Source organism: Lissotriton vulgaris, chromosome 3_1, assembly GCF_964263255.1.
Source record: "Lissotriton vulgaris chromosome 3_1, aLisVul1.2, whole genome shotgun sequence".
Taxonomy (NCBI): domain Eukaryota; kingdom Metazoa; phylum Chordata; class Amphibia; order Caudata; family Salamandridae; genus Lissotriton; species Lissotriton vulgaris.
Window position 1 is genome coordinate 517,187,789 of NC_141689.1, and position 26,615 is coordinate 517,214,403.

The window sequence follows — 26,615 nt, forward strand, 5'->3', positions numbered from 1 at the left end:
CTGATCGGCAAAGCCCTAATAACTATCCAGAATGGGTTCCATCAACTCAGCCCCGGATCAAGAAACCATCAGCTGACTCAGCCTCGCCTTCCAACTACAGACTCATCTGCCTCTGACCTGACAAAGGTCTTAGAGAAACTAATCAACCGAGGCCTCACCTACCATGTCAGCAACCACCACCTCTTTAACACCACTCACATCTGATTCAGGCCCAACCACAATACAGAAACAGCACCCATCACCGCCACAGACGACCACCTCATGATCCTTGACAGAGGAGACATAGCAGCCCTCATTCACCTAGACATCTCTGCAGCATAGTCTCATTCCCCATTCTTATGAGGCGCCTGCATGAGATTGGCATCAAAGGACCCGTTCTCTGCTGGACATGCTCCTTCTTAACGGATAGAAAAGAAGCTGTCAACCTGGCACCTTACTCTTTAGAAGCACTCACACTCATCTGTAGAGTGCCTCAAAGTTCATCACTCAGCCTTACCCTCTTCAACACATACATGATCCTACTGGCCAACGTCATCCACATACAACATCAACATCAACATCATCTCCTACGCCAACAACATGCAACTCATACTCTCCCTCTCAGACAAGACCATCAACACAAGCAACAAGTTCACAGTCCTCATGACCAAAGATGTTACCTGAATGAAAGCCAGCTGTCTCAAGTTCAACATGGACATGACAGAAGTAGTGAACTTCATCAAGAACACCTCACTATGAAACTCCAACTGGTGGCTGGCTGAACTCGGACCCATAACCACACCCAGGATGCACACCAGGAACCTCAGAATCATCCTTGACAGCAAAGTGGACATTTTCGCACAAGTCAATGCCGTCACTGCATCCTACTTTCACAGGTGGTAAATGCATAGGATGATGTTCAAATGGATACCAAGCAACCCTAGAAAAACAGCCAGTAACGCCCTACTTACCAGCAGGTTTAATTAATGTGGAACATATTCTATGCCGGGATCACCAAGCAACTCACCAGAAGACTACAAAACATCCACAGCTTGACAGCCAGACTTATCCTCAACCTCCCACACAGAACTCACACCACACCTCAGGGAGCTCCACTGGCTCCCAATACACAAATACGCTGATTTCAAACTCTTCAAACACACAATCAAAGCACTATACAACTTATGCCCCACCTACCCGAAAAGTGACATCTTCTTCAACCACCCAGACAGACACTTCTGCTCTGGGCAATGCAATGTCCATAGTTCTACAGGACATATTATAGATAATATAGCTGCAACTCAATAATAACCATAGAGGGTGGAAAAGTAGACCAGGGATGAGAGTAGGGAATACTTTAGGAGTTGGGAGTTAATGGAGTAGTGGCCCCGTGGAGACTATTGAGACTGCAGGTGATACACTACTGGGAAGAATGTCTTTTTATTAGGAAATAAAAAAAATCATCCATTAGTAGTAACTGTTATTATGCTATGTAACAGACTCACTGGGGAGTTTTATGCTTTGATCTCTGTTCTAAAATTATAGAAAGTTTCACATAAAAGTACCCACATAAAACATAAAAGGGACGAAACGCGTCATGGCTGCCCCATCGTTGTTTGTACTTGCAAGAAAATAAAACACTGAAGGTATTTCTACCATTGTGGTCTGTGCTCTTCATTCCATCCTGCGAAACGGAATTGTGAATCAGAGAACTACGCGATATATATATGTATATATTTTTATGTTTTATGTATAGAGCATATATATATATATATATATATATATATATATGAGAGTACAGGATTCCCTCTCTCCAGCTCTGCGTACGCGGTCACAGCCTCCACGCCAACGACAGGAAGGAAAAGACGAACCCCCAATCTGGCAGGCAAATAGTGTTTATTTATTGCAGTTCACACAGCCATTTGTCAGCGACGCGTTTCGAGCACGGATGCCCTTGCTCACGCTGCGATGCAAGAATAAAACAATCACAAGCCATTTTTAAATGCATGTCACCTGTGTAAGTTACCACCCCCTGGTGGTAACCTCCCATATCACGTGATGAATATAAGTGAAGAAAGACTATTGCTGCATTAGAGTTCTTTCTAAGCACACTTAAAACAAGGGGGCAGATATCAGGTTAAATCCTGAATTATTTAACAGCGTTAATGAATTGCACAAGATGACTGGTTAAATCCACATTTGTACAGAATTGCTCATTATTGTATTTGCATACTTAACACCTTGTATGTACAAAAAATGTTACTGATATTGGAATAGAAATCCAATTAGTGCAAAAACGTCAGAACCATAGTATAAGTGTGCAAAATATAGCAATGTAGTCTTAGCAGCAAATAGACCATAATAAAGTGCATATGTGACAGAAAAGTGCATAAATAGTGATTGCGACGAAAGATGATCAACATCTATGGAAGTACATGTCAAGCCACAAATACCACCAGAACAACGGAAGCCTAAGCAGCAAATATAACTGAATTCAGAGCCCTGAATTAAAATGGGTCATAAATACATAAAGGCAAACGATGTCGCGGAAGGTAAAAGAAGTATCAAAAGTGTAGAAAAAAGTGTTAAAATTGTGTTAAAAAGCAGGTATCAAAATTTCTTATAAATATAACAATATCTACAATCAATTTAGACAGATCAAATAATCATGAATACAGGGTAGGATTGTGCAAATGTGCAAAGAGCAGTTATATAAAGTGCTATACACAGTGCAAGAATCAACACACCAATATCAGGATACAGAGTTAGAGTACTGAAATGGTGCGACATGGCAGGGAAATAAATTCAAATTGATTAGTACATAAATAGGGAACCTAACTTATGTAGAACTAGTGGTCTGAAGGACAAAGGTATATATGACTGGGTAAGAAAAGGGCACACATATATTGGGACATCACAAATAGGGAACCTAACTTGAGATGTCTGAGAGCTTGCAGGGATATACTTATGGACTGGAAGAGAAATGCGTGGGATGGATTATCATTCTAAAAAGTGGTGCATTTCTTCAATGTTGTTAAGCCCGTTAGGCCAACGGGTATCCAACTCTAGTATAAACCTCGATTCCAACTTCCTAAGTAATAGCTCTCTATTGCCACCTTTCCTGGACAAAGGTACAGAGCCAATTACAAAATAAGAAAGGCAAGATAGATCTCTTTTGTGAGTGTGGTTAAAATGCCTTGCGACCGGGTAGGCCGGATCGTTGTGGAGTATGGCTCGTAGGTGTTGTAATATGCGCATGTGTACCTGGAGTTTGGTACTCCCCACGTTCCGAAGTCCGCAGGTACATACCAAAACGTACACGGCATAGTCAGTTTTGCAGGAGTAGTTGCCCAGTATAGGTTTGTCTTCAGAACTGAATGGGGTAGTGTAGTGGGTAGTGGACATGCCAAATTTGCATGCCCGACAGCTGGAGCATTTATAAAATCCTCTAGATGGTCGTAGCCACGCTGCTTTGGTTTTTAGTTCAGGAGCAGCAGTATCTAAGTAGCTACCCATGGTCTTAGCTCTCCTAAAAGACACTAAAGGAGTTGGAGGTAACACTGGATTGAGAATATGGTCACTTAAAACTATTGGCCAATTTTTGTTCAGGATGGCCCTGATTTTCTTTTCTTCTCTGCTGAAAGTAGTGACCATACGAGGGCCTATATCTGGAGGCCTGCTGGTGGTGGTGTTCTCAGTATCAGTGTTGTTCTCAGGGAACAGGCTTTCTCTAGTGCGAGATAAAGATTTTTGATAGGCTTTTTCTAGTAGTGCTTCCGAATATCCCCTAGCTTTAAGACGGGATTTGAGGTCTTTTAAGCATGATTCAAAATCAGAATTGGAGCTGCATATTCTTTTAAGCCTTAACATTTCTCCGTAAGGAATGCCTGTGATGGTGTGTCTAGGGTGCATACTCGTACAGTGTAAAGTGGCATTACCCGCTGTCTTTTTTCTGTGTAAGGTGGTGTTTACCTTATTGTTTTCTATATACACTTCCACATCTAAAAATTGAATTAGTTGTTTTTCCACATGGGCGGTAAAATTAAGATTGAGGTTGTTTTGGTTGATGTCATCTATAAATTCAATAGCTTCCGCCTTAGTGCCCTGCCATGCTATGAAAATGTCGTCAATATAACGTAAAAAACTGATGACATGTGTATCCATCCAGGCTTTGTGGCGTGTCATGAGGACCTGCTCCTCCCACCAGCCTACGTGTAAACACGCATAGCTAGGAGAGAAGCAGGCCCCCATCGCCACACCCCGAAGCTGTCTGAATATATCTTTGCCAAAGGAAAAGAAATTGTGGTGGAGACACCAGTCCATTAGATTAATGATGACCTTATTATGCTCGTATAACTCAATGGGGCGCTGGGATAAAAAGTGTTGTACAGCCGAAAGTCCTTGCTTGTGATTTATGCTGGTATACAGCGCTTCCACATCGAGGGAAATGAGCCACATGTCCGTATTCCATGTGATGTTCTCAATTTTTTTAATAAAGTCACTGGTGTCCTTCACAAAACTAGGTAGTTCCTTGACAAAGTCCTGGAGAAAATAGTCGATGTATTCTCCCACCTTTTCCCCTACACTTCCAATGGCAGACACAATGGGTCTCCCGGGTACAGGTGTGACAGCCTTATGGATTTTTGGTATGAGATACAGGGAGGGCAATATAGGATGATCGATGCACATAAATTTATACTCTTCAGAAGAGATAAGGCCCTCTCGCTTCCACTGGCCTAGCATTTTGTGCAGTTTCATTTTGGCATTTTCGTAGTCCTTTTGTGAGCTTTTCTCGTAGCAGCTTGAATCACCTAGTTGACGTTTGGCTTCCAAGATATAGTCTGCTTTAGGCCAGATCACCAAGTTGCCTCCCTTGTCTGATTTTTTGACGACAATTTCATGGTTCTTGCTTAACTTTTTCATTAGTGCGTCAAATGCTTTTCTCCTGTGTATTTCTTTTTTACGAAACTTGTTATTAGATCTTACATACAGCTTTTTCATGTCATTAACGACGCAGTCATGGAAAGTATCCACGGCGTCTCTTGGCATCATAGGTATAAACTTGGACTTGCTGCGGAATGGACTCAGGCCCGCCCCTATTTGTTCCATGGAAATTCTGCGTAGCCGGTTTTGCGTAGCTATATCAGAATCAGTTTCCACTGGGTCAAGGTTGGTGGTTAGTTCGTATGCGTCCAGGAAAGTATGAGTGTCTGCTGCGCTTAGTGGAGCGGTGCCATCAGAGTTGTATGCAGGAATGGCGATGTCGGATACGTCAGAGGTTTTAGTGGGTTTCAAAGCAAAATGTTTTTTTAGTTTCAATTTGCGTATAAAACAAAATAAGTCCACTCTTGTCATCGCATAATTGAAACTTTGTATAGGCGAGAAATTGAGGCCTAGGGAGAGTAGTTGCTCCTCTGCTTTGTTCAAGACGTTGTTGGATAAATTTACGATGGTATTATCCGCTATCGCCGTTTCCCCCAGGTTTTCTTTTTCTTTTTCTGTGGCTGCCCTCCGGCGTTGCTTCCACTTGCGTTTTCTTGCCTTCCGGCGTTGGTTTCGCCTTTGTCTGCTTGCTGATTGGGCTGCCATGAGCGCAGAGTCTGGAGTCTCTCCTCCACCACAAAATCCAATTCTTGCTGTAAGTTCAATCTCGCAAGTCCTTGTAAGTTTAAATCTGTTGTGGAGGAGCCCCTAGATGATGCATCACTACTGTAATCGCTTTGTAGTGGTGTGGAATCATTGCTCTCATCATTGGATATGGAGGTAGCTACATTGCCAGAGCTGATTTGCTGAGTGGAGACAGATAAGCCCTTGTTTCCGGAACTTTCCCCAGATTTCTTATTGGAATAGGCTTGTCGCTTGGCATTATTATACTTCCTGGAGAATGTAAAGATGCGACCTTGGCTGTAATCATCTGCGTCCCGTGCAAATTTAGAGGCCTTTCGCTCCTTTATTTTCTCTTCGTGTTTCCGAAGGCGCTCAGTCATTTTATCTGTCAGTTTCTGGACTTCTTGTTGGTCTGGGTGGGCGTTTATTTCCGATTCTAGAGCTTTTATTTGTTCTAAGAGTTTTAGGCGGTCACTTATATATATATGGAGGAAGCCAAAAAGGTGAAACGCGTCTGTCGAGGGGGCAGGGGGGTCTGCCAAATAAACCATCTTGGTCAAAACGCTGATTTGGAGTGCCGTCCTTTTTTGACTTCTGGACAATCTTGGAGGTTTGTGAATATATATATATATATATATGAGATGTGTTTGTAATTCAAAGTCTGTTGTCAGTATCTATTAGCAGGTGCATCATGTGACCATAAAACTTACCAATTGGATTGTATCCCCACTTAACACTAGCACTTTAAATATTGCCTTTTCCCAGCGTGCGTCATGTGATCAAGGCCTCTGTGTAGGCCGAAACGTCATGCTGTGTGCCGCTTCCTCGAAGGTACAATAAAGATGAATATTGCTCACTGCACCTGAGGTCTCCTTCCTTCTTCCTGCGCAGCGGTCTCCTGCATTTGGGCTCCGGGCGAGAGGTAGCTGAGGATTGTTCTATATTGCCAAACCGGCAGTGTGCTTCGCCGGTACTCGGATGACCCCTCCCCTCGCTTGGGCGGAACTACAGGAAGCCGAGACCTCTGTTGACCCGGAAGTCGCTTGTCTCTCCCGGTAGGGAGTAATTGTTCCTGCCCCCGGTTACTGCAAACACTGCGCTGCCAGTGAACCCGACGCGGAGCCTGCCGAGCGTTCTGCTTTGGCCGAGTTTCTTCGGTTGGGACCAGCGAAGCGGCGCAGAGAAGAAAACACCGGTGAGGAGAGAGTGTGCGCTGCTGTACGGCGGCTTGCATTTCGCAGCGATCACCAACACAGCTGTGAGTGCGCATCACGCGCTATTATTACTGAGAGGAAGCGGCATGTCAGCAGACGCATTAAAAGCGAGGGAACAGGCAGCGCTTAACGCGTTTGATGACTCCCCGGCTGGGGGGTCAGTGGAACCATCCAGCTCAAGTGCACCAGCGGTGGAAGTTATCAGCGTTCGTGAACATTTCAAAAAACTGGAGAAGTTGATGAAGAGGGAACTCTCCAAGTGGTGGGAGCACCGTTCACTGAGTCGCTATCTAGAAGTGAATAGGATTCCACGTGGCCTGCGGGTCATGCTGGCCCCAAGTTATGAGGATCCAGATCCGGAAATGCTCCGTGAATGGGCAGACTGTAATCTAGAATCATCACGAAAACTAGTTCAAATACTGGTCCGCTATGCAGAGAGTGACCGGTTAAAAACGCAAGCAAAGATTGAAGAGCTTAACCTGGTCATTGAAGCAGCCAGTACAGACTGTCCTAATGAATGCAATAAACTCAGAGGGGACATGATGGCAAGGATTCAGAAGGAGGAAGAATCCATCAGCAAAAGGAAAGCCTGGAAATTCCAACGTGACAAGGCGGACTATGCTGAAGGTCGCATTTTCACCTTTGCGAAAAAGTATGATGCCATCAAAGCCTCACGGGGCCAGAAACTTGCTATTTCCGCGGATCATTCCAACAGGGCTCAGGCAACAACAGTACAAGATGACTCATCTGAGTCCAACTTGAGTTCAAGCGTGAACAGCGACTCAGACTCCAATTCTGCCCAACCAGGAAGGCAATTGGGGTTTACAAAGCTCACGCCAGCAGAGGAGCTGGACTGTGTGAGGAAAGACTGGCGAGGAACCCTACGCCCGAGAACGCAGTCACGCTCAGGAACAAAAAACGCAACGCAAAACGCTACAAACGTCGCAAGGCCAGATCCAGAGCAAGAGCCAAATCAGCAGAAGAGGAAAAAGAAAAGTACAAAAAGATGGAACAGGAAGTGAACTCACTATCTGGAGCGAAGGACGTTGCCCCCTCTGTTGTAAACTTGACTGACATGGTCCTGTCTGATTCCGAGATCAACATCCTGTCCAAAGGTCTTACGTTCTGTCCGCCATGCGATCTAAATTATGCGGACACAAGAATTGATCTTTATAGATTTGTCCGCAAAATTAAGCTACAAAAGCATTTTGCTGGAAGTAAGACCCGCAACAACGTCACAAGGGCTGAAACTGCAGCAGATGGATTGCAGGCCCGTGATTTGCCAGGCCTGGAAGCCCTTGAATCTCTCAGATCGGGGCAGTCATCTTCACAAGCTACATCTGGAGGTGAGCCGAGTGGGGTGGGGGGATTAACGTCCTTTAAACCGCGCTCAACGTTCACACCTGTTATGATTTATGACAATCTTGACATTTTTCACGATGCAGTGGTTAAAGACATTAAGTCACTACACTCCAAAGTGCTTAACTCCAAACGAAAAAGATATTCACAAAATGACCAGTACATGCGCCTTATCCAAGAAATTCAGGCCAATGAAAATGTCATTGTCAGACAGGCTGACAAGGGAGGGAATATAGTTTTGTGGCCACGAAAACTATATCTTGAAGAAGCTCTCTCCCAACTGAATGATCTGAACTGTTATAGACACAGTGACATTTCATTGGTCAAAAAAGCTCAGGAGGACTTCCATTCCTTGCTCATGGGGTGGAGATCCTTTGGCCTACTGAGCATGGATGAGCTGAAATACCTTAAGAACAACCATCCAGTCATGCCGGTCCTTTATCTAATCCCTAAAATCCACAAAAATCCAAACAAGCCCCCGGGCAGACCAATAATTGCAGCATGTGGGGGCTTGTTAGAGAAGACTACTATTTATGTGGACTCTTTCTTACAGGAATTTGTGCAGGAGTTACCATCGTATGTGCAAGATTCCAATGATTTTGTAAGAAAGATACAGGGAATTGAGTGGGGTATGGATCTGTGGCTCATTACACTAGACGTCACGTCTCTATATACGAGCATCAATCACCAAGACGGACTCAGAGCCATAGAATTCTACCTAGGACTGAGACCTATTATCATGGCTGACCACAACCGCATGTTACTGTCTATGATTTCATTTTGTTTACACCACAACTTTTTCTTGTTTAACAATAGATATTACCAGCAGGTCAGGGGTGTGGCTATGGGGGCCTGTTTCTCTCCCAGTTATGCCTGTCTTCACATGGGCTACTGGGAGAGGCAGGTTCTCCACGGCACGCACGCTGACATTTCCAGACAATCTATTGTTAGGTGGTATCGTTATATTGACGACGTGTTTCTTGTCTGGAAGGGCACTCGTCAGGAGGCTGAACACTTTGTTGATATCATCAATAAGAATGACTATAATCTGCATTTTACCTCAAATATCAGTAGGGATCAGGTGCACTTTCTGGACATGACAGTCACACCAGGAGCAACTAGTCTAGAAACGAGGCTATACCGCAAGGAGACGGCAGGAAATACGATCCTCCATGCCAGCAGCCATCATCCTGCTCACCTGATACGCAGCATACCGTATGGAGAAATGCTGCGTATAAGACGGTTAAGCAGTACAGAAGCCCAGTGCCAACTGGCACAGCAAGCTAGTAGGTCCAGATTCCTGGCTAGGGGATATCAGGCAGCAATAGTGGACAAAGCCATAGCGAAAGCTAATTCTATCCCACGTAGCCAGGCCCTGGAACCCAAGGTCCACAACAAGCCAACCTCCTCCATTGATCAACCAGTCAGATTGATTTGGGCCTTCAACAGGCAACAGGCCGCGCTGGGGAAAATAATTTCAAAACACTGGAATCTAGTTAAATGTGACCCAGTGATAGGGGACAAAATACCTAGCACCCCTTCCATCACATATAGACGAGCGTACTCTATGCAGAATGCCCTAGTCAAGTCTAGCCCTGAAGTTCTAACCAGCAAAAATTGGCTAGACAAAAGTAGGGGCTTTAGGAAGTGTTCATCCTGCAAGGCTTGCCAGCATGGATTGAATAAAACAGAGTACACTATCCCATTCACTCCTGAGGCACGTAAGATTAAACAACAGCTTACTTGTAAGAGTGAATATGTGGTGTATGTGCTGGAGTGTCCGTGTGCCCTGCGCTATGTCGGCAGCACCAAACTGCAGGTACACAAGAGGATACTCCAGCACATCAGGGCCATCAATACCAGTGACCCGGCATACCCGGTGGCCCGTCATTTCAAGGAACATCATAATAATGACAGTTCCCTACTGCGCTATTATGCGATCGACTGTGTTGGTCCCACTAGGAGAGGAGGTGATAGGGACGGGGCCCTTAGAAAACTGGAAACCAGGTATATACTGGATATGGACTGTCGAACTCCGGGGGGTCTGAATTCTACAGAAGATTTTTATACGTGTTTATGACAATTCCATACTGTCATATACTGTCTTCTGTATCTCCTGTTGAGTAGTAGTTGCTTCTGAATAGTGGTGTACTTGTCTGTCCTCCTATTGAGATTAGTGTTTTCAACACTGTATAGATCAGAGGGTTGGATGGTTCCAATAAGTGGGGTGCAGCCTAGGCTTAGGTTGCACAATGATGTACTTAGAACTTTGCTCACTTTCTTAAGAACTGATCAGCCTGATCTACTGTTCATGAGTAGGAGAAAACAATGTCACAAAGTCACAAAAAAAGTTTGAAAAATCTTCACACAAAAAAAAAGTGCACTTGTTTATCTTCTTGTTACTCACTATTCACTTTGGTACATCTAGTTCTAAGTTGTGGTCAGTCTTGGCAATTCAAGAGCATAGTGGAAGGGAGTAGGGCAGAGGCTGCGATGGTTTCCCCTCTCTTTCTTGGGAGGGGTCAACTTCTCCTCTGCCCGTCATCTATCCAGCTCAGTGTACGTGTAGACAATTTTGTGCATTAACAATGGGATGCTGCGATCTGGGTATTAAAGCGAAAACATTCATGTTATTTGATTAATTTTGTGTACTATAGATCTCATCCCAAAAGAACGGTGTCGTGCTTATCTGTATATTTATTCACAATGCACTGTAAAGTCATGGTTTTAACATATATATATATTTATATTTATGATATATTTTTGTAATAATTAACTTATTAATTAGATGTTATACATGACTTTTTGTACAGAGTATATAGTGTATATAGTATACATGTGTTAAGTAGGATCTTCATGTAGCACATTGCACTTTACACATCGTATGTGATTTGCACAATTGGATTTATCCAGTAATCTTTGTTTACACTATGTATATATATGAATTTGCATTTGCACTTTACCGATACAGTATCCACCGGTACAACATGACGTCAGCCAGGGATTATCCCGAGATGTGTTTGTAATTCAAAGTCTGTTGTCAGTATCTATTAGCAGGTGCATCATGTGACCATAAAACTTACCAATTGGATTGTATCCCCACTTAACAATAGCACTTTAAATATTGCCTTTTCCCAGCGTGCGTCATGTGATCAAGGCCTCTGTGTAGGCCGAAACGTCATGCTGTGTGCCGCTTCCTCAAAGGTACAATAAAGATGAATATTGCTCACTGCACCTGAGGTCTCCTTCCTTCTTAGCGGTCTCCTGCACTTGGGCTCCGGGCGAGAGGTAGCTGAGGATTGTTATATATATATATATATATATATATATATATAAATAATCCAACACGTTGCCGGCGGCAGCCGTCAGCCAGCATACACGTTCACGGACTCCTTAAATGATCACCGCAAGCCAGGCTTCTTTGCAAAAAGATTTATTTCCAACAAATGGTGAAGGTGGCGCCAGTCATCAGACGCGTTTCGGACTCACGTCCTTGCTCACTGATGAGCGAGTGAAGTGGAGGTCACACATATATACAATGTAGGAGCACATTTGAATTTCGCGCCCAAACCAAGTACTAAACATCGATGGTGGACTCATATGGAAAGTCACATACCAAACCCGATATGCGGGCGCCATTTTGTAGTGGTATAAGGTGGAATAAAAATGTGTACTTTAACCATCTCACAAATGAATTAATTCTGTTGCATCAAGTTAAATCAAATCGAAACGTATCACAACACAAATAATAATGTCATGTTTTAAAAGAAAGGACATTATTGCACGCTTGACAACCAAACATAGATATACCGTTTGGAACCTTGTACAAATACATACATGTATGATTGAAACAAATTTTGGAAATGTTCGCACAATATATCGATTAAATGCGTAAATGCACAGCGCGCTAGTGTTTTATGTTTCATTGCGATATGAACACAAGAAAAAGACAAATTCATTTTCATGTTATCAATCGACTTGATGCAATCAATATATAAAACGAGATGTTATTGCATATTGATTTATGGAGAGTGGGCAAATGTCCGTACAAATACGTTTGGAAACACAGAACACAATACATTTACATTCCTCAATAGAAAACCAATTGGGTAGAATATTTGGGAAGTTTCAGAACAGAGAATGTAATTAATCATTATTCGGGTTATAATTCTATAGTTATACTGTACCCCATGGTACCAGGTATGGGATGTTTATAAAAGATAACTCGAACCCGATTATGTATGTGGGGTAGTTGTGGTAATGTGGCCAAGAGTATGGAAATTTGCCAACCATTTAGCCCCACAGTGATCTACCAATCATGTGTTTGCCAAGAAAAAAGCCCAACTCAACATTTAAGAAAAACGTGGATGGTCAAGAATTAGTAATGGGACACTCCAATTATAAAGTGAAGGCTTAAAAACGGATCTTCTCATATAAATACCATGAGAGCCGTAGAACTGTGTGTTTGAAAACAATAAAGTGCTAAAGTGTGGATGTGTAGTATAAATGTTTCAAAAAGATCTGTATGCCCAAGTTATAGCTTTTGACTTTTCACATTCTGATTTTTATTGTACTCAGGCTACACTGGACAGTACTATAACAACTGACAAAAAAGAGGGAGGGAATTATGTGGACAAATCCATTTAAAAACCATGCACTCTAGTTGTACATATCGGTAGGTATCAGCCTACCGTGCAGAATTCAAGTTAACCATATTGATTAAAGTTCACCGCTTACACAGAAGCCCTAGATCAGATGCATACCAATGGGTAAGCTAAACACATAATGACAACTATAGGAAATTGCGCAAGTCTTCCCCTATGTTCAAACCCTCGGGGTGCTTACTGTTAAGCATGACAATATATTTTGACTCCAGTTGACGTAGACGTTTTTCATTGTCTCCTCCCTTCTTATTGGGGATTATGGCATCAATCACAAAGTATTTTAGATGGTTTAAGTTTTGATTGTGAACAGATTGGAAATGCCTAGCAACTGGGTAGGCGGAGTCCGCATTTACTATGGCCCTTAGATGCTGGAGAATTCGTAAATAAACCGCCCCTTTAGTACTTCCTACGTATATGAGATTACAGCTGCATTGTAATATGTAAACCGCTAACTCAGTGCGGCAAGTATAGTGAGATTTGAGCATGATAGGTTGGGTGTCAAATGGTGTTGGGAAAGATTTAGTATTAACACCGAATTTACATGCTCTACAGCTAATGCAGCGAAAGAATCCTTTACGTGGAGAAAGCCAATTGTCAGTGGGTGTTTCTGGGCTATTCCTAACTAAGTTGTTACGCATTGAGTATGCCCTTCTGAAGGTGACAGTAGGGGATTGTGGCATAATGTCTCTAAGAATGTTATCAGTCAGGACAATTGGCCATTCGAGTTTAATTAGTTTAGTTATTGCTTTGGCCTGACGGCTGTACCCCGTTATTAAACGTATGGTATTACCATCCTGGGCTTCTGAATGAGTAGCATTGATTCTAGATCCAAGGGGATCCAAGAGTATCTGTCTATCCATTCTGTTGGCTTTTTCCATACTAGACAGTAGTTTTTTGTCATCATAGCCCCTAACTAGTAGTCGTTGTCTACATTCCTCCTGGTGATGGTCTCTTATTTCTATGGTGCTGCATGATCGATGAATTCTTAAAAATTCACCATATGGGATGGCAGCAATAGTGTGTTTAGGATGGAAGCTGTGTGCATGAAGGATGGTGTTCCCTGAGGTAGTTTTCCTGAATAAACCTGTGGTGATTTTACCATCGATGATTTTTACATGCACATCTAGGAATGTGGCCACATCCCTATTGATTTCTGCTGCGAATTGAAGATTCAAACAGTTATCGTTAATGTTATTGACAAATGTTTCAGCTTCAACAACACTACCATGCCATATGATGAAAATATCATCTATATACCTCCAGTATTCGATGATATTCCTTTCCCACCATGGTTTGTGGGTTACTTTGAGGACATGTTCCTCCCACCACCCCACGTGGAGACCCGCATAGGTGGGGGAAAAACATGCCCCCATTGCCACCCCTCTTTGCTGTTTAAACACCTCATTGTTAAATAGAATATATATATAATATATATATATATATGCAACACTGAAGTTCACCGTCATCGCTGCCACATGCCCTGGGTGCCTCCTGTCGCGGTGGTGAGCCGCGTTTCACAACACACACAGTCAGAGACCAGAATTGCATCAGCCGACACAAAACAGGAGCACACTCGAGTCCGTGAGTATTTTCTTTATTCGTGCAGAGCCCCCATCAGCACTTACATATGTATATAGAGATATATATATATATATATATATATATACACACTTACACACGACAAATCATACTGGGAATCGTAAAATAAGTATTTCATGATACCAGCAAGGCTACCTGGCCTGTACACATGGATACAGATGAAATATAAATGTACATTTCAAATGTGTTAATATGATATGGGCTTCCAGCGTACACAAACACAGTGTTAAATTTGTGAAAACCACTGGCAGGAAAATGCTATTGCTCCCTCATATGCTTTGTTAATTGACATACTTGGTTTTGTCCACTCACTTGATGCTTGCTTTGAACGGGCCTTGCATCTGTTACATTTCTGGAAACATTAGTATTAGTGGTAGACATGATTTACTTGACACCTGAAAGGGAACTGTTCCTTGTGTAATGTAATATATGATTCTGAATTTAGTTTACTTTTACATTACATTACCTCTGTCCCACGAGATATACCTATTGATTTAATTCAGTCATCTATACTAATATAATAAAGAGAGAGTCCAAACCTTTGAGGTGGGTAATCTCAGGAACCACAGCACCAATCACAACACCCAATAAAGCGTTGGAAAGGGCAGTTGCAGCAGAAGGACATAGACTGTGCAGACGCCCACCATATACATTTAAAAGGTAAAAGAACCGTGCCAGCAAAGTAGTCCCTTGTGGGCGTGTCTGCGTTGTGCTGTAGGCGTGACAAACGCTGGGGGGCAAGTGGTACGTTCCGCCCTTCATGCCATGTTTCATATCATGTGCGGGGCGCGGGATTACAGGAAAATAAAACGAGCGGTGTGCCCAATATTTCATTGTTTTTTCTTCCCAGGTTCTGTACATTCCATTTCCGGGTGTCCACCCTGCTACCTTTAAATACCCCTGCACCCCATAATCATAACCCACCCTTACTCCTTAAAATACCCCAACACCCTTAAACACTAACCCATCTTAACCCTATAAATATACCATGTACCCCAAAACTCAAACCTATCCCTAAACCCTAAAAATACCCCTGTACACCAAAACCCAAACCTAGCCCTGAAACCTATAAATACCCCTGTACCTCAAACCCCAACCTAGCCCTAAACCCTACAAATACCCCTGTACCCCATAATCCAAACCTAGCCCTGAACCCTAAAAATACCCCTGTACCCCCAAACCTACCCCTGAACCCTAAAATACCCCTGTACCCCAAAACCCAAACCTAGCCCTGAACCCTAAAAATACCCCTGTACCCCAAAACCCAAACCTAGCCCTGAACCCTTAAAATACCCCGTACCCCAAAACCCAAACCTAGCCCTGAACCCTAAAAATACCCCTGTACCCCAAAACCCAAACCTAGCCCTGAACCCTAAAAATACCCCTGTACCCCAAAACCCATACCCAGCCCTGAACCCTAAAAATACCCCTGTACCCAAAACCCATACCTATCCCTAAACCCTAAAACTACCCCTGTACCCCATAATCCAAACCTAGCCCTGAACCCTAAAACTACCCCTGTACCCCATAACCCAAAACTATATCTGAACTCTTAAAATACCCTAACACCCCAAAACATATACCTCAGTACCCCAAAACATATACCCATATACCCATACTTACCTTATCCAAACATTAAAAAAAAAACATGCTTTTACCATTCATGCATTTACAACAAATGTTGTTGTAAATGTATGCGTGGTAAAAGCATATAAAATGTAATGCCATGCGTTATAATGGCATTGCAGAGTCATGGTACCTTCGTAATGAAAGTATGCGGAGTGATGGTATGCGGAAAGAAAGTTGCGGAATAATGGGCGTTTACCCTCCCCCGGTAAGTACATTGGTGGCACGGCGGCCCACATCTCCAGCAACATACTAATATTTTTTCACCACCGATTTGAAAAATGCACAGTTCTCTCTCATTGATGACCAACACCGACATACACTTTTAGACACACCTTCCGCCACAAGTTCTAGAATTGCGAACTTTAGAGCTGGGGATCTACGTTCGAATCTCGGCATCAGCTCAACATCCTGTGATTCCAGGCAAATCGCTTTGTCTCCCTGTGCTTACCACAAATGAATGTGTTCTTCTGTAATGTAAATTGTTCAGATGTCATGTTGTCGCGTTCGCGCTATATAATATTGCAAGGAAAAATAAAGTAGGGAAACTCGAGTTCACACACTACTGAACGCGCACTCTTAAGTGCATCAGCAGTTCACTGTGAATCGGAGCGTTTCACAGGCCTGTCAAGATAAGAAATGCTAGCAAAACGAAATCCTACAAAACAATATACTACAGGCCGGCAGCAATTCATACCCGGACAACGTCGGGACGGGCTGCTAATCTGTAATAAAGAAAGACATGTCAGGGGCTCAGATAGAGGTATCCATATGTTAATGTAAATAAGAGAATCGCCTTGAGAAAGCATCAGTAGAGTTCACCACCTTCCACGGCCACGGATCGATCATTACTTTGTTACATAAACAACTGGCTAATCAATTGTCTTCACAGATGTGGGGGAAGCTCTGATAGCTCCAGGGCATGCAGCAGGACCCTCCCTCTGTTCTCCGCCACGAGGTCCCTCCCTCCTAGAGTAGATCGAAGTAAGAACAACAACAAATAGAGTTCTTGTTCTCAGGCAGATTCAATTACGAAAAGTAAGAGAACACATGTAGAGTTTCATATTTCGATGTCAGTACCGCTATATGACGTTTTGGAAGGGCATCATAGTATATAATAACTGATTTCATCTCGATCAAGTATTTTTGTACAAAGTCCCTTGATACTGCCGCTATGTATGGGAAGACACAGCTCGTTCAATAAATAGCCCCGCCATGAAGATGTCTCCACGGGCAGAAGGCTGCATGTGCTGTTACAGGATAGGAGAGGCGAAGATGCATACTGCTGGCTACAGGGGGACATGGTCTCTTCGGAATACACCGCCCCTCTTCCTTGCCTCATTTTTCCTCATCCCAGAACTGAACCTAAAAGTGGGGTACCCTTGGATATGAGCACGACAACGGTTTCCAGAAGTCAGCAGTGGTGAAATCCACCTAGTGCCATGTCTTGTACCTTCCTGGATGAATAGGGGTGAGCTATACCGTCTTTGTCTGTGTATAAAGACCCGTGCCTCAGAGCCTTGGGGTTCAACAGCCATGGACAGTACCTTCCTTCCATGATAGCTAATTGTCATCATGAAATGCCCTGCATCAAGTCCTTCTCCGGTGTGCGCTTCCAGTAGTTACCATAAAGAGTCCCATTTTCCTCACCTAACCCCTCCATCACAGAGAGAGACGCTGATTAGTGATCCTAACATCCACTGCTCTGGAGTCATCACACCTTCAGAGAAAGCTGAAGCTTACATGATGTCACTGGACGGGAGCCAAAGCTCACACTATTGGTTGGGCCTCAGCTTGTAAGGTGCACAGTGCCTCAGGGTCAAGTGACAGCGTCAGATGGTGCCAGTACTCCATGCGTCTCATGGCGTGCAATTTGGCCTGGCAAAAATGATCTAGAGAATCCACTAAAAAAAGATGAGCATATAAATTAAATTTCCTTTTTTATTGGCATGTTGGCCCTCTATTGTTTGTAAAAGCTCGATAGAAAGAACGCACTTTCAGAGACTAGAAGATATCTCTCACTTATGCTGAACTGAGGACTTGATATCGGGACTGTGCTAGCCGACGGTTCCCTGACGGGCTACCAAATATATTGCAGCGCTAAATCTGCTAAAGACTGTCTTCTGTTTGGAGCTTAAATACTGGGATTTCTCAATGTCTACCTGGCAGCTCTATGGGTCTGGGTTCAACATGCCAACGTCTTAAAGTAAATGGCTGTGTGCTTTGGACTGAGAGCATGAAGCTGTGTAGGGAGGACTTCTGGACTTGAACGTATTGTTTGTGGATTTAAATATAAGTCTGATCGCAAATGGACTGATTGTCGAACCTATTATTTAAGATTTCTGAACCTCTGGTTACATACTTACAACCACTCATAGAAACTGAACATTAAAATTACAGCTACAAAAAACCTCTTTGCTCCGAGAACCATTGATGAGACTGGAACAAGCAATCACTACCAATGAAAAAAAGCCTCAGAAAATTTAAATATTTAAAGGCCTTTTAAAGGCTAAATCCCTGAATCACAACCCAAGTATGTGAAACACTGCCTGACTTCACCCACCTGCAGCATCTACTCAGCCTGTAAAAACTCCAGAAAATCTGAAAACGAAAAAAATTAACAAAAGGTAGCTTTAAGACAAACGAAAGTGTAATAGGATATCACCAGAAGTACTATCTTGTTGGTCTACTTCTTTTTCAGTGCCAAAGATTAATAATGAAGTTATAATTTTTCACTCTCCACAATGTTCTCGTATATCATCTATTACCAATAGTGCAGGCTTTACTTGGGCCCTAGGAGATGGTTATTTTTTTTCGGACATTTTACCTTTTCACTCTCCACAATGTTCTCGTATATAATCTATTACCAATAGTGCAGGCTTTACTTGGGCCCTTGGAGATGGTTATTTTTTTCTGACATTTTACCTTTTCACTCTCCACAATGTTCTCGTATATAATCTATTACCAATAGTGCAGGCTTTACTTGGGCCCTAGGAGATGGTTATTTTTTTCTGACATTTTACCTTTGCCTACGTACTGACATTGGCCACCCTTATTACCACAGAGGACACCACTGGCTTTCATTGGTAGCACAACAAACTCTATTTTTTCTTTTGATGACTCCTTTTCCTTTGCCTAATTGGTGTGGTTGGTGCTTTAAATTATTTGTCTTCCACTCCTTGTCCTTCCCAGACAAGCTTCCACTCTGCTCACGGCATTGATTCTACTTTTGCTGTGTCAATGGATGACATCTGAATAACCTCGAATGGCTTCAGTGACACACCATTAATCATTATGGGTCTTTCTGCCGGCATTGATACCATCATCATTCCAAGCCTGTCCTTACACATTATGGAATTTTGGAAAGGTCATTGGCCTTTGCCTGGATCTGTTCCTTTCTTCCTGACTAGCAATCAGCCTTCTCATTCAACAGAAAGAAATATTTACAAAGAAGAAGTACCTGAGGGATGCTCCTTACACTGTTAAGTATACTTAAGAATCCTGCTCTGACACCCCTAACAGGTTTCTCATACTTCATTGATGATGATAATACCAAACTCCTCATCAGGTTGAATGTGACACACTAGAACTACCTATTGTCTTCCTCGGTTGCATGGTGGGTTTGGCCACCCAAACGTCAGAACCTATGCTAAAACTCAGTTTTCACAAAACTGAGGTAGTAGTCTCGCGGGGTTCAACCTCAGACTGGATTCAGCATTAGGCTTGGAAGTTGTAAGCAACCCCCTCATTCTAGCCTCCATTTTCCGCACTCTGGAAGCGCTGTTTAATCAGGCTCTCTTCTTTGTTCTCCAAATGTACAAAGCCTCTTCTGTGTGATTTCTGCTTTTCAATAACCTGGCAAGACCCTTCCACTGCTGTCATTGAAAAAGAGACATATGGGGATCCAAGATAATAATAATAATAATAATACTGAATTTTATAAAGCGCGAGCGGCTACCTCCGGAGGAAGTGTCCCGGCGCTAGAGTGAGCAGTAAGAGTCATAGTGCGAAGAAGTTAAAATTATTGTGTGAAAAGCCATGTTTTCAGTAAACTCCTAAAACTAGGTTCTGAGTGGGCTTGTTGTATTTCAGGAGGCAGGGTGTTCCAAACAAGTGCCGTACTTGCGGAAAAAGTTCTGCCACCCAAGCGAGCCCTTTTCACTCGAGGGACGTGAAGATGAACCTTGTAGTTAGAACGTAGGAGTCTGGCCTGAGAGTATCTAGACAGTCGTTTTTTTAAATAGTTTGGGCAAGACCCATGTAAGGCTCTGTAGGCCAGGGTAAGCGCCTTAAATTTTATACGGCTGGCCACAGGTAGCCAATGTAGCATGCGTAAGTGTGGGGAAATGTGGTGTTTAAAAGGAACGTGCCTTAACAATCTTGCTGCCGAATTCTGAACAGTTTGCATCCGTTGTAGCAGAAATTTCGGGAGGCTAAATAAAGGCCGTTGGCATAATCAAGCCTCGAGGTAATCATGGCATGAATAACAGTTTTTCGGCAGCCCTCGGGGAGCAGTCGAAGAAATCTCCGTAGGTTCCTAATTTTACTAATGCAACCTCCAACGACCTGCTGTATATGGGGGGCAAAGGATAGGCCATCATCCCATGTAACCCCCAAGTTTTTTGCCTTTATGCTGGGAATCGGTGCAGGGCCCATCTCGGACGGCCACCAGAACTCGGCAGGAGGGTGGGCACCTTTCCCAAAAAAGATAACCTCCGTTTTACCCGCATTTAATTTCAATTTGTTGATATTCATCCAGCAGGCCACATCACGAAGGCAGCCCTTGAAGTTAGAAAAGGCTGCCCCTGATACCTCAGAAAAAGGGAAAACCAATTGGGTGTCATCAGCGTAGGAAATTGCGGTCACTCCCCAATTGGCAATCAACGTAAACAGCGGGGCCAAATAAATATTAAAAAGCAGCGGGCTAAGAGCTGATCCCTGTGGGACCACGCAGTTCAGTCTCCTGGATTCTGAGGAGAAGGCGCCTAAAGCCACCTTCTGAGATCTGCCGGACAAATATGAGTGGTGCCAACCCAGTGCCTGGGCCTGAAGGCCGATCTCAGCCAGGCGTTGTAATAGCCTGCCATGATCCACCGTGTCAAAGGCGGCCGATAGATCCAGGAGCACCAGCGTTGCCGATGCTCCTAAATCCAGCGACCACCGTACAGATTCGGCAAACTCGATCAGGGCGGTCTCGGTGCTAAAGCCGGATCTAAAGCCTGATTGTGTTTCATGGAGAACATTACTCTCTTCCGTGAATTTGTTTAGTTGCCGCTGGATTAATTTTTCTAGCATTTTGCCCGGAGCTGCCAGTAAAGAGATGGGGCGGAGATTGCTTAAATCTTCTGGAGCACCGTTTGGCTTTTTACAGTATCTTCCTGCCCGTTTGCTGGGAACATTCTCAAATTAGGGTCTTCTTAAATATTCGATCATCCAAATACAGGTTTTCCAAAATACTGCGCATCAAGTGATACTTGGTATTAGTTTATGACCTGGCCTTCTACTATCTAGCCCATACACCACTAGCAACAAATGAAAAAACTGATTCTTAAACGCTTTCAATTTTGTTCACCATGCTGTCTTCAGCAACGGTCTCCTATTTCTCCAATCTCCCTTCCAGGTCTACACCTATCCGCATTCTAAGTTCATCTTTCTTGGCCATTCTGAAAACCTATTCTCCATGCACAAGAGCAAAAGGTTCTTTCGCTGTTATACCGCTACCCTCTGTAATAATCTTCCCTTATCCCTTTGAGTGAACTCTGATCCCACTCATCTTTTATCAGCATAATAATTTCCTTTGGGCCTCAAATGTTGTTGTTTCAGAACCAAATAGGTAGGGCCAAACTGGGGAACCAAAAACAGCCCTTTCAAAAATGCTCAAACCAGCACCACTCCTTTTATCTCCTCACGAAATCTCTTTACCTTCATCCATTCTATCTCCTTCTCTCATGTCCCGCTCTGATGGCCTTTTCTGTACCATACTCTCTTTACCTCTCCCTCTAAGTCGTCTTGTGCCTGCTACAATTAAGTTCAGAGAGCTGAGGAAAGTTACAGAGGCACTAGAAGAGGCCCCATGCTTTCAAAATCAGCCTCCATGGACTCCAGCCCACCAAGGAAATACAGAGGTGGAATAGAAGGCCTTCCTGGCCCTGCAAATAGAACCAGAGCACCTTTCACTACTGTTGCTCTTTACAGTTTCAAAATTCACTATATCTCTGAGCAGGTGTTGTCTTGCACTCTACTATACAGAGTTAAGTCTTGAGTTCAACCAAGCTCCGGGAGTGAGGCAAGGAGTAGCTCTGGAAGTCTGTAGCTTTGTCCGCAAGGGGTCTGCCAGATCAGGTTGTTGTCAGAGGCTTACTGCAGTATGTATCATTATCTTTGCCCCTCTCCCTTTCAAACTGGCAGTTGGGTAGATATCTTACAACATGTTTGAAGAAAGAGGTTATAGTGACCTCTACCTATTAACAACTCTTGTCATTAACTTGGTTAATAGTAATAAATGTTATTTACAGTGAACAGAACAGAAAGGAAATGTATTGTGAGTTAAAATAAAAGGGTATCATCAACCGGTTCCTTTAAAACAAATCAGCGTGTATGAATACATAAAATGCCATACCTGCGCTTGCAGTCAGAGTAGTCTTTTGCTCAATTCTGAACCTCAATTCTTTTACTGCATCTTCCACTGATTTTCCAAATATTATTGCATTCTTCATCGACACAGTCTCACCCTGTGGCTCACACGTAGGAACATTCCTCTCTAGTGACAGAGGGGGGCTGTCTTCAAAGAGTACCGGAGAGGTGGAAAGAGTGTCCTCAACCTCTGTTACCTTTAGCTCATCTTCAGAAACGTTACCTTAAAAAGCAATATAATTTAGTGTTCCTTCTGCTTCCTTTATTACACAATCGACTTCAAAATGTATCATTTCTACCAAAGATTTAGAAAGGAGCTGAAAAACTGAAAACCGCTATAACTCTACGTCAGCTGAACACTATATTGACTACTTAGTCTTGAGGTTTTCTTCGATTACAATTTTGACTAGTAAAACATTCAGGATGCAGGCAGGGCAAACAGCAAATATTAAATATTTCAAACAAATATCAATAAAGCAATGGATTACATACAAATATGGAAAATGGTGTGCGCCAGAGTGCCTGACTTAAAGATGGTCGCACCAGTGTGACACTCCTAGGACAAAGAGCAATTATTCAGCAGAATCATGGAGTTTGGGCAGAAATATTCTGCACCAAAGCACTGCATAAGAACCGGACTCTTGATGGTGGGTAGTTGCAACCAATCAGTGGCGGACACAGCGAGCAATTGAGTTTGGAGTGGCCGGGCCTGGTCTGGGATGCAGAGGAGAGAGTGGCGTGGCCCGGACACCAGTACCATGGGAGACTGAAATGATTGTCATTGTAGGTGCTGGCAGGAGACAAGGAGCCTCAAGATGACGCCTGCCGTGGGAAGAAGAATCTCACTCCCACCTAGAGTTGCGGGTCTGCATTACCCTTTGAGACAGCTGCGCATGAGATTCGAGGATCTGCTGGGGTTGCGTAGGTAGGTCTGCCAGGGCTTTCTAGGCAACAAGGATGTGACTCAATTAGTGCCTGCACAAACATTGAGTAGGACGATGTGATCCATCATTTAATTCATACTTGTTTGTAATTTATGGGGAGGCCCAGCCCATTTTGCACCAGGCATCTTGCTTCAACTTGGTCCCTGGTGTTGTGTATTAACTGAGCAATTTCGGTCACTCTGTGGGGCCCCAATTCACCCATTATCGATCATTGAATGATTTATGTTCTGAAGACACTACTGAACACAAGGCCACTGTAATGGTGCATTGAGGATACTGCACACTGGTGATTTTCTGACTGCAGTCTGAGAGGATGGAGTGTTTGTAAGATGGGGTTGTTTATCTGTGATGCATTGTGCTTCTTATCTGTCCTTTGGTACGGCTTCAATTACTCAGTGAGTGTGCAGTGGCCCCTGGATACCCTTACGGGCTGCAGGGACCACTATGGTGGCACCTTGGTTCATCAATAATCGCCCAAATCTACCATGGAGATATAAACGCATGTTATGCATCCCTTGTAGGCCCTAGCCCCAGATGGAGCAGGAACTTGAACACTAGACTGCGGCGCCACTTGTCCCATGTTGCTTACCATCCTCTGTTACTTGTCATGTGTGTGCCTGCAGTGAGAGATCCAGACAAACTTAAAAGATATTAGTAAGGAGGGTGGGGGACCAGAGGCAGGCGAAGCTCACATGAGATTCCAGCCAAACCGGCCAGTAGAGGGTGAGCAGGCTGCGGCTACATCTGCGTATTCAGTCTCAGAAGCTGTGGCTGTAGAATTAGAGGGGAACGCACTGCTACTGGAGATGCCAAAAAGTATGCTGTCTGTAGAACAAATTTGATCAACTGACCTCCTTTACAGGCCTTATGAAAACCATGGTAGATAAGTACCAGGAATAAATTGAGGCAATGGGACAAAGAATCAGATGCTGCAGACGCTGCCAACAACAGCAATGAGAAGCTACACAATTTGAAAAAATACTCGGTCTCACCATGGCCAAAAAAGAGGGTGAGAAGTCCAGATGTCGCAGAAACAACCTGAGATTTGTGGGTATGCCGGAATCCAGAGACATTTCAACAAACATATTACCTCTGACACCATAAATTGCAATAGAGTTTTTATCATCACAGATGTCCCTTTTATTGAATCTGTGGTTGCATACTCAATGCTTATTGTTTCATCAATAAACTTTTTAACAATTAGGTGTCCCTTTCACCAAGTACATACAAATCTTTTCAATATTTCAAAGTGAAAAATCACATTTATACACAACACATATATACAATATATAATACATCACTTTACTGAACAACAAAAACATTATTTGGGCATTAATGTGCAAAAACAATTTTAAATTAGATTATCCCATACATCATATGGTGTTGCATTTACTTCAGACATTACTGTGCATTGTTACACTTATGTCTGGGAAATTACATAAACTATAGGATTTCCCCAAGTCTCTTTGTGTCCTAGTTATTTTATCTCTCTTCGTGACGGAGCTAATTCCCACTTAGTTCTCTGCACTTATTATTGTTGTGGTCCTAGTAGGGGTCAGAGACTACTTTAAATGATTCTCAGGTGTGAGTCAGAGCAATCCGACTCTACTAGCTGAATAAAACAGCGTCCCTTGGTGTTGTCCTTAGCTCTGAACCGCTAGATGATGCCGTTTCGACCTTATGGATGTGTGACCATCACTTTATTTATACACAGGTCTTCATCAGGGCTGGGTAGAATTGGGGTAGGACATCTTTAAATCAGTTTCAGTTGCTGAATGCAATGGCTGTAGGGTCTTTGGTTATTTTCTATATGATGTCTCGATTTATTTAGTATTCTAGGGGCTTTTTGGTTCGCAGTATTCAGACGAAAGGTTCTCTTTTCTGGGTCTGGATGCCGTCCTTCAGCTTCTGGTTGCTGGAATCAGTATCCAGAAACAGGCATACTAGAGAATTATACTGAAAAAAAACCTCAACATGCTCTTAGGGGCCGATAGCTTTTCATACCTTGTGATTGGAGACCAGCAGTGCATTTATGAAAAACTGCAAAAAGAAACTGCAACAGGCTGGCCTATGTCAAGAATTGCTCTACCCGGCCAGTCTTAAGATTACCGTGAAGGGGGGCGTGGCCAGCAGCATGGCCGGGTGAGAAGTGACTTTCACCCGCTCTGAAAGCCGATCCTAATCCGACATTAATGGGACGTCCGACAGCCCGAAATCTGGTCTCTACAGGTGTGTGAAGTACCCATCCCACAGCGGGGGCTGAATTTATCTCTCCGGGAGGACTGGAAAGGTGTCTCTAATAACTTTAATTCCCCCGAGACGGCCGGCTCCGGAGAGAAGCCCAATATGGCGGCGAGGGGCATGGCTTCCGGCCGGGGAAAGATGACCGCGTCCTAGTAGAGCTCCGCGCCTGGATGGCATCTACCCTGACAATGCAAATGCTGATCCTGACCAAAGCAGGCACTGAAACAGACCTTTATGAATGGGTGATCCTCCGAGTCCCGAGGCAGCGAACCGCAACTACCGGCTCCGAAAATCCGACCGGCTACGAGGCGGCGCATCCAGAGGCCTAACAAAGATAAGGAAGCCGGGGACAAAATTTTAACGACGGCCCGTCAAGTAAGCTGACCTGGCAAGAATTGCTCCTCGGCATAGAGGGAGAGCAGCTGACAATAGCCTGGAGGCGAGCACAGACGAATACTTGCTCTACGACCAAGGTACCGGGGGACCGTGGTGGGCGGTAGCGAAGAGACCCTAAGAGAAAGCCAGATGCTATCGGGCAGCAACTAAAGACTGAGGACACAGCGGAATAGGGGCATAAAATGGCGGCATAATCCTGCAAGTACTGACCTCCCTAATAAAGGCATGAGGCACTCTGCACTGATTACCCGGCCCCACATAGCAAAGAACACTGATGGGCGTCTTCAGGGTAACTACCCTTGGTGGAAACTAGAAGCCCCGGCTAGTACTGCTCTGTGGTAAAAGTGAAG

The 26,615-nt window shown here is 43.7% G+C and overlaps 1 protein-coding gene across 3 annotated transcripts in view; it reads right to left on the reverse strand.

The window, feature by feature from the left end:
• POLK (DNA polymerase kappa) overlaps positions 1–26,615 on the reverse strand; it is an 869,741-nt gene that overhangs the window by 228,316 nt on the left and 614,810 nt on the right. For 2 of the 3 annotated variants that reach the window (XM_086960765.1, XM_086960763.1), the window contains exon 8: positions 22,668–22,904. The exons of the other annotated variant lie outside the window; for it this stretch is intronic. In XM_086960765.1, the coding sequence (XP_086816891.1) occupies positions 22,668–22,904 (237 nt within the window). The remainder of the gene's footprint in view (positions 1–22,667; positions 22,905–26,615) is intronic. 3 annotated transcript variants of the gene reach the window in all.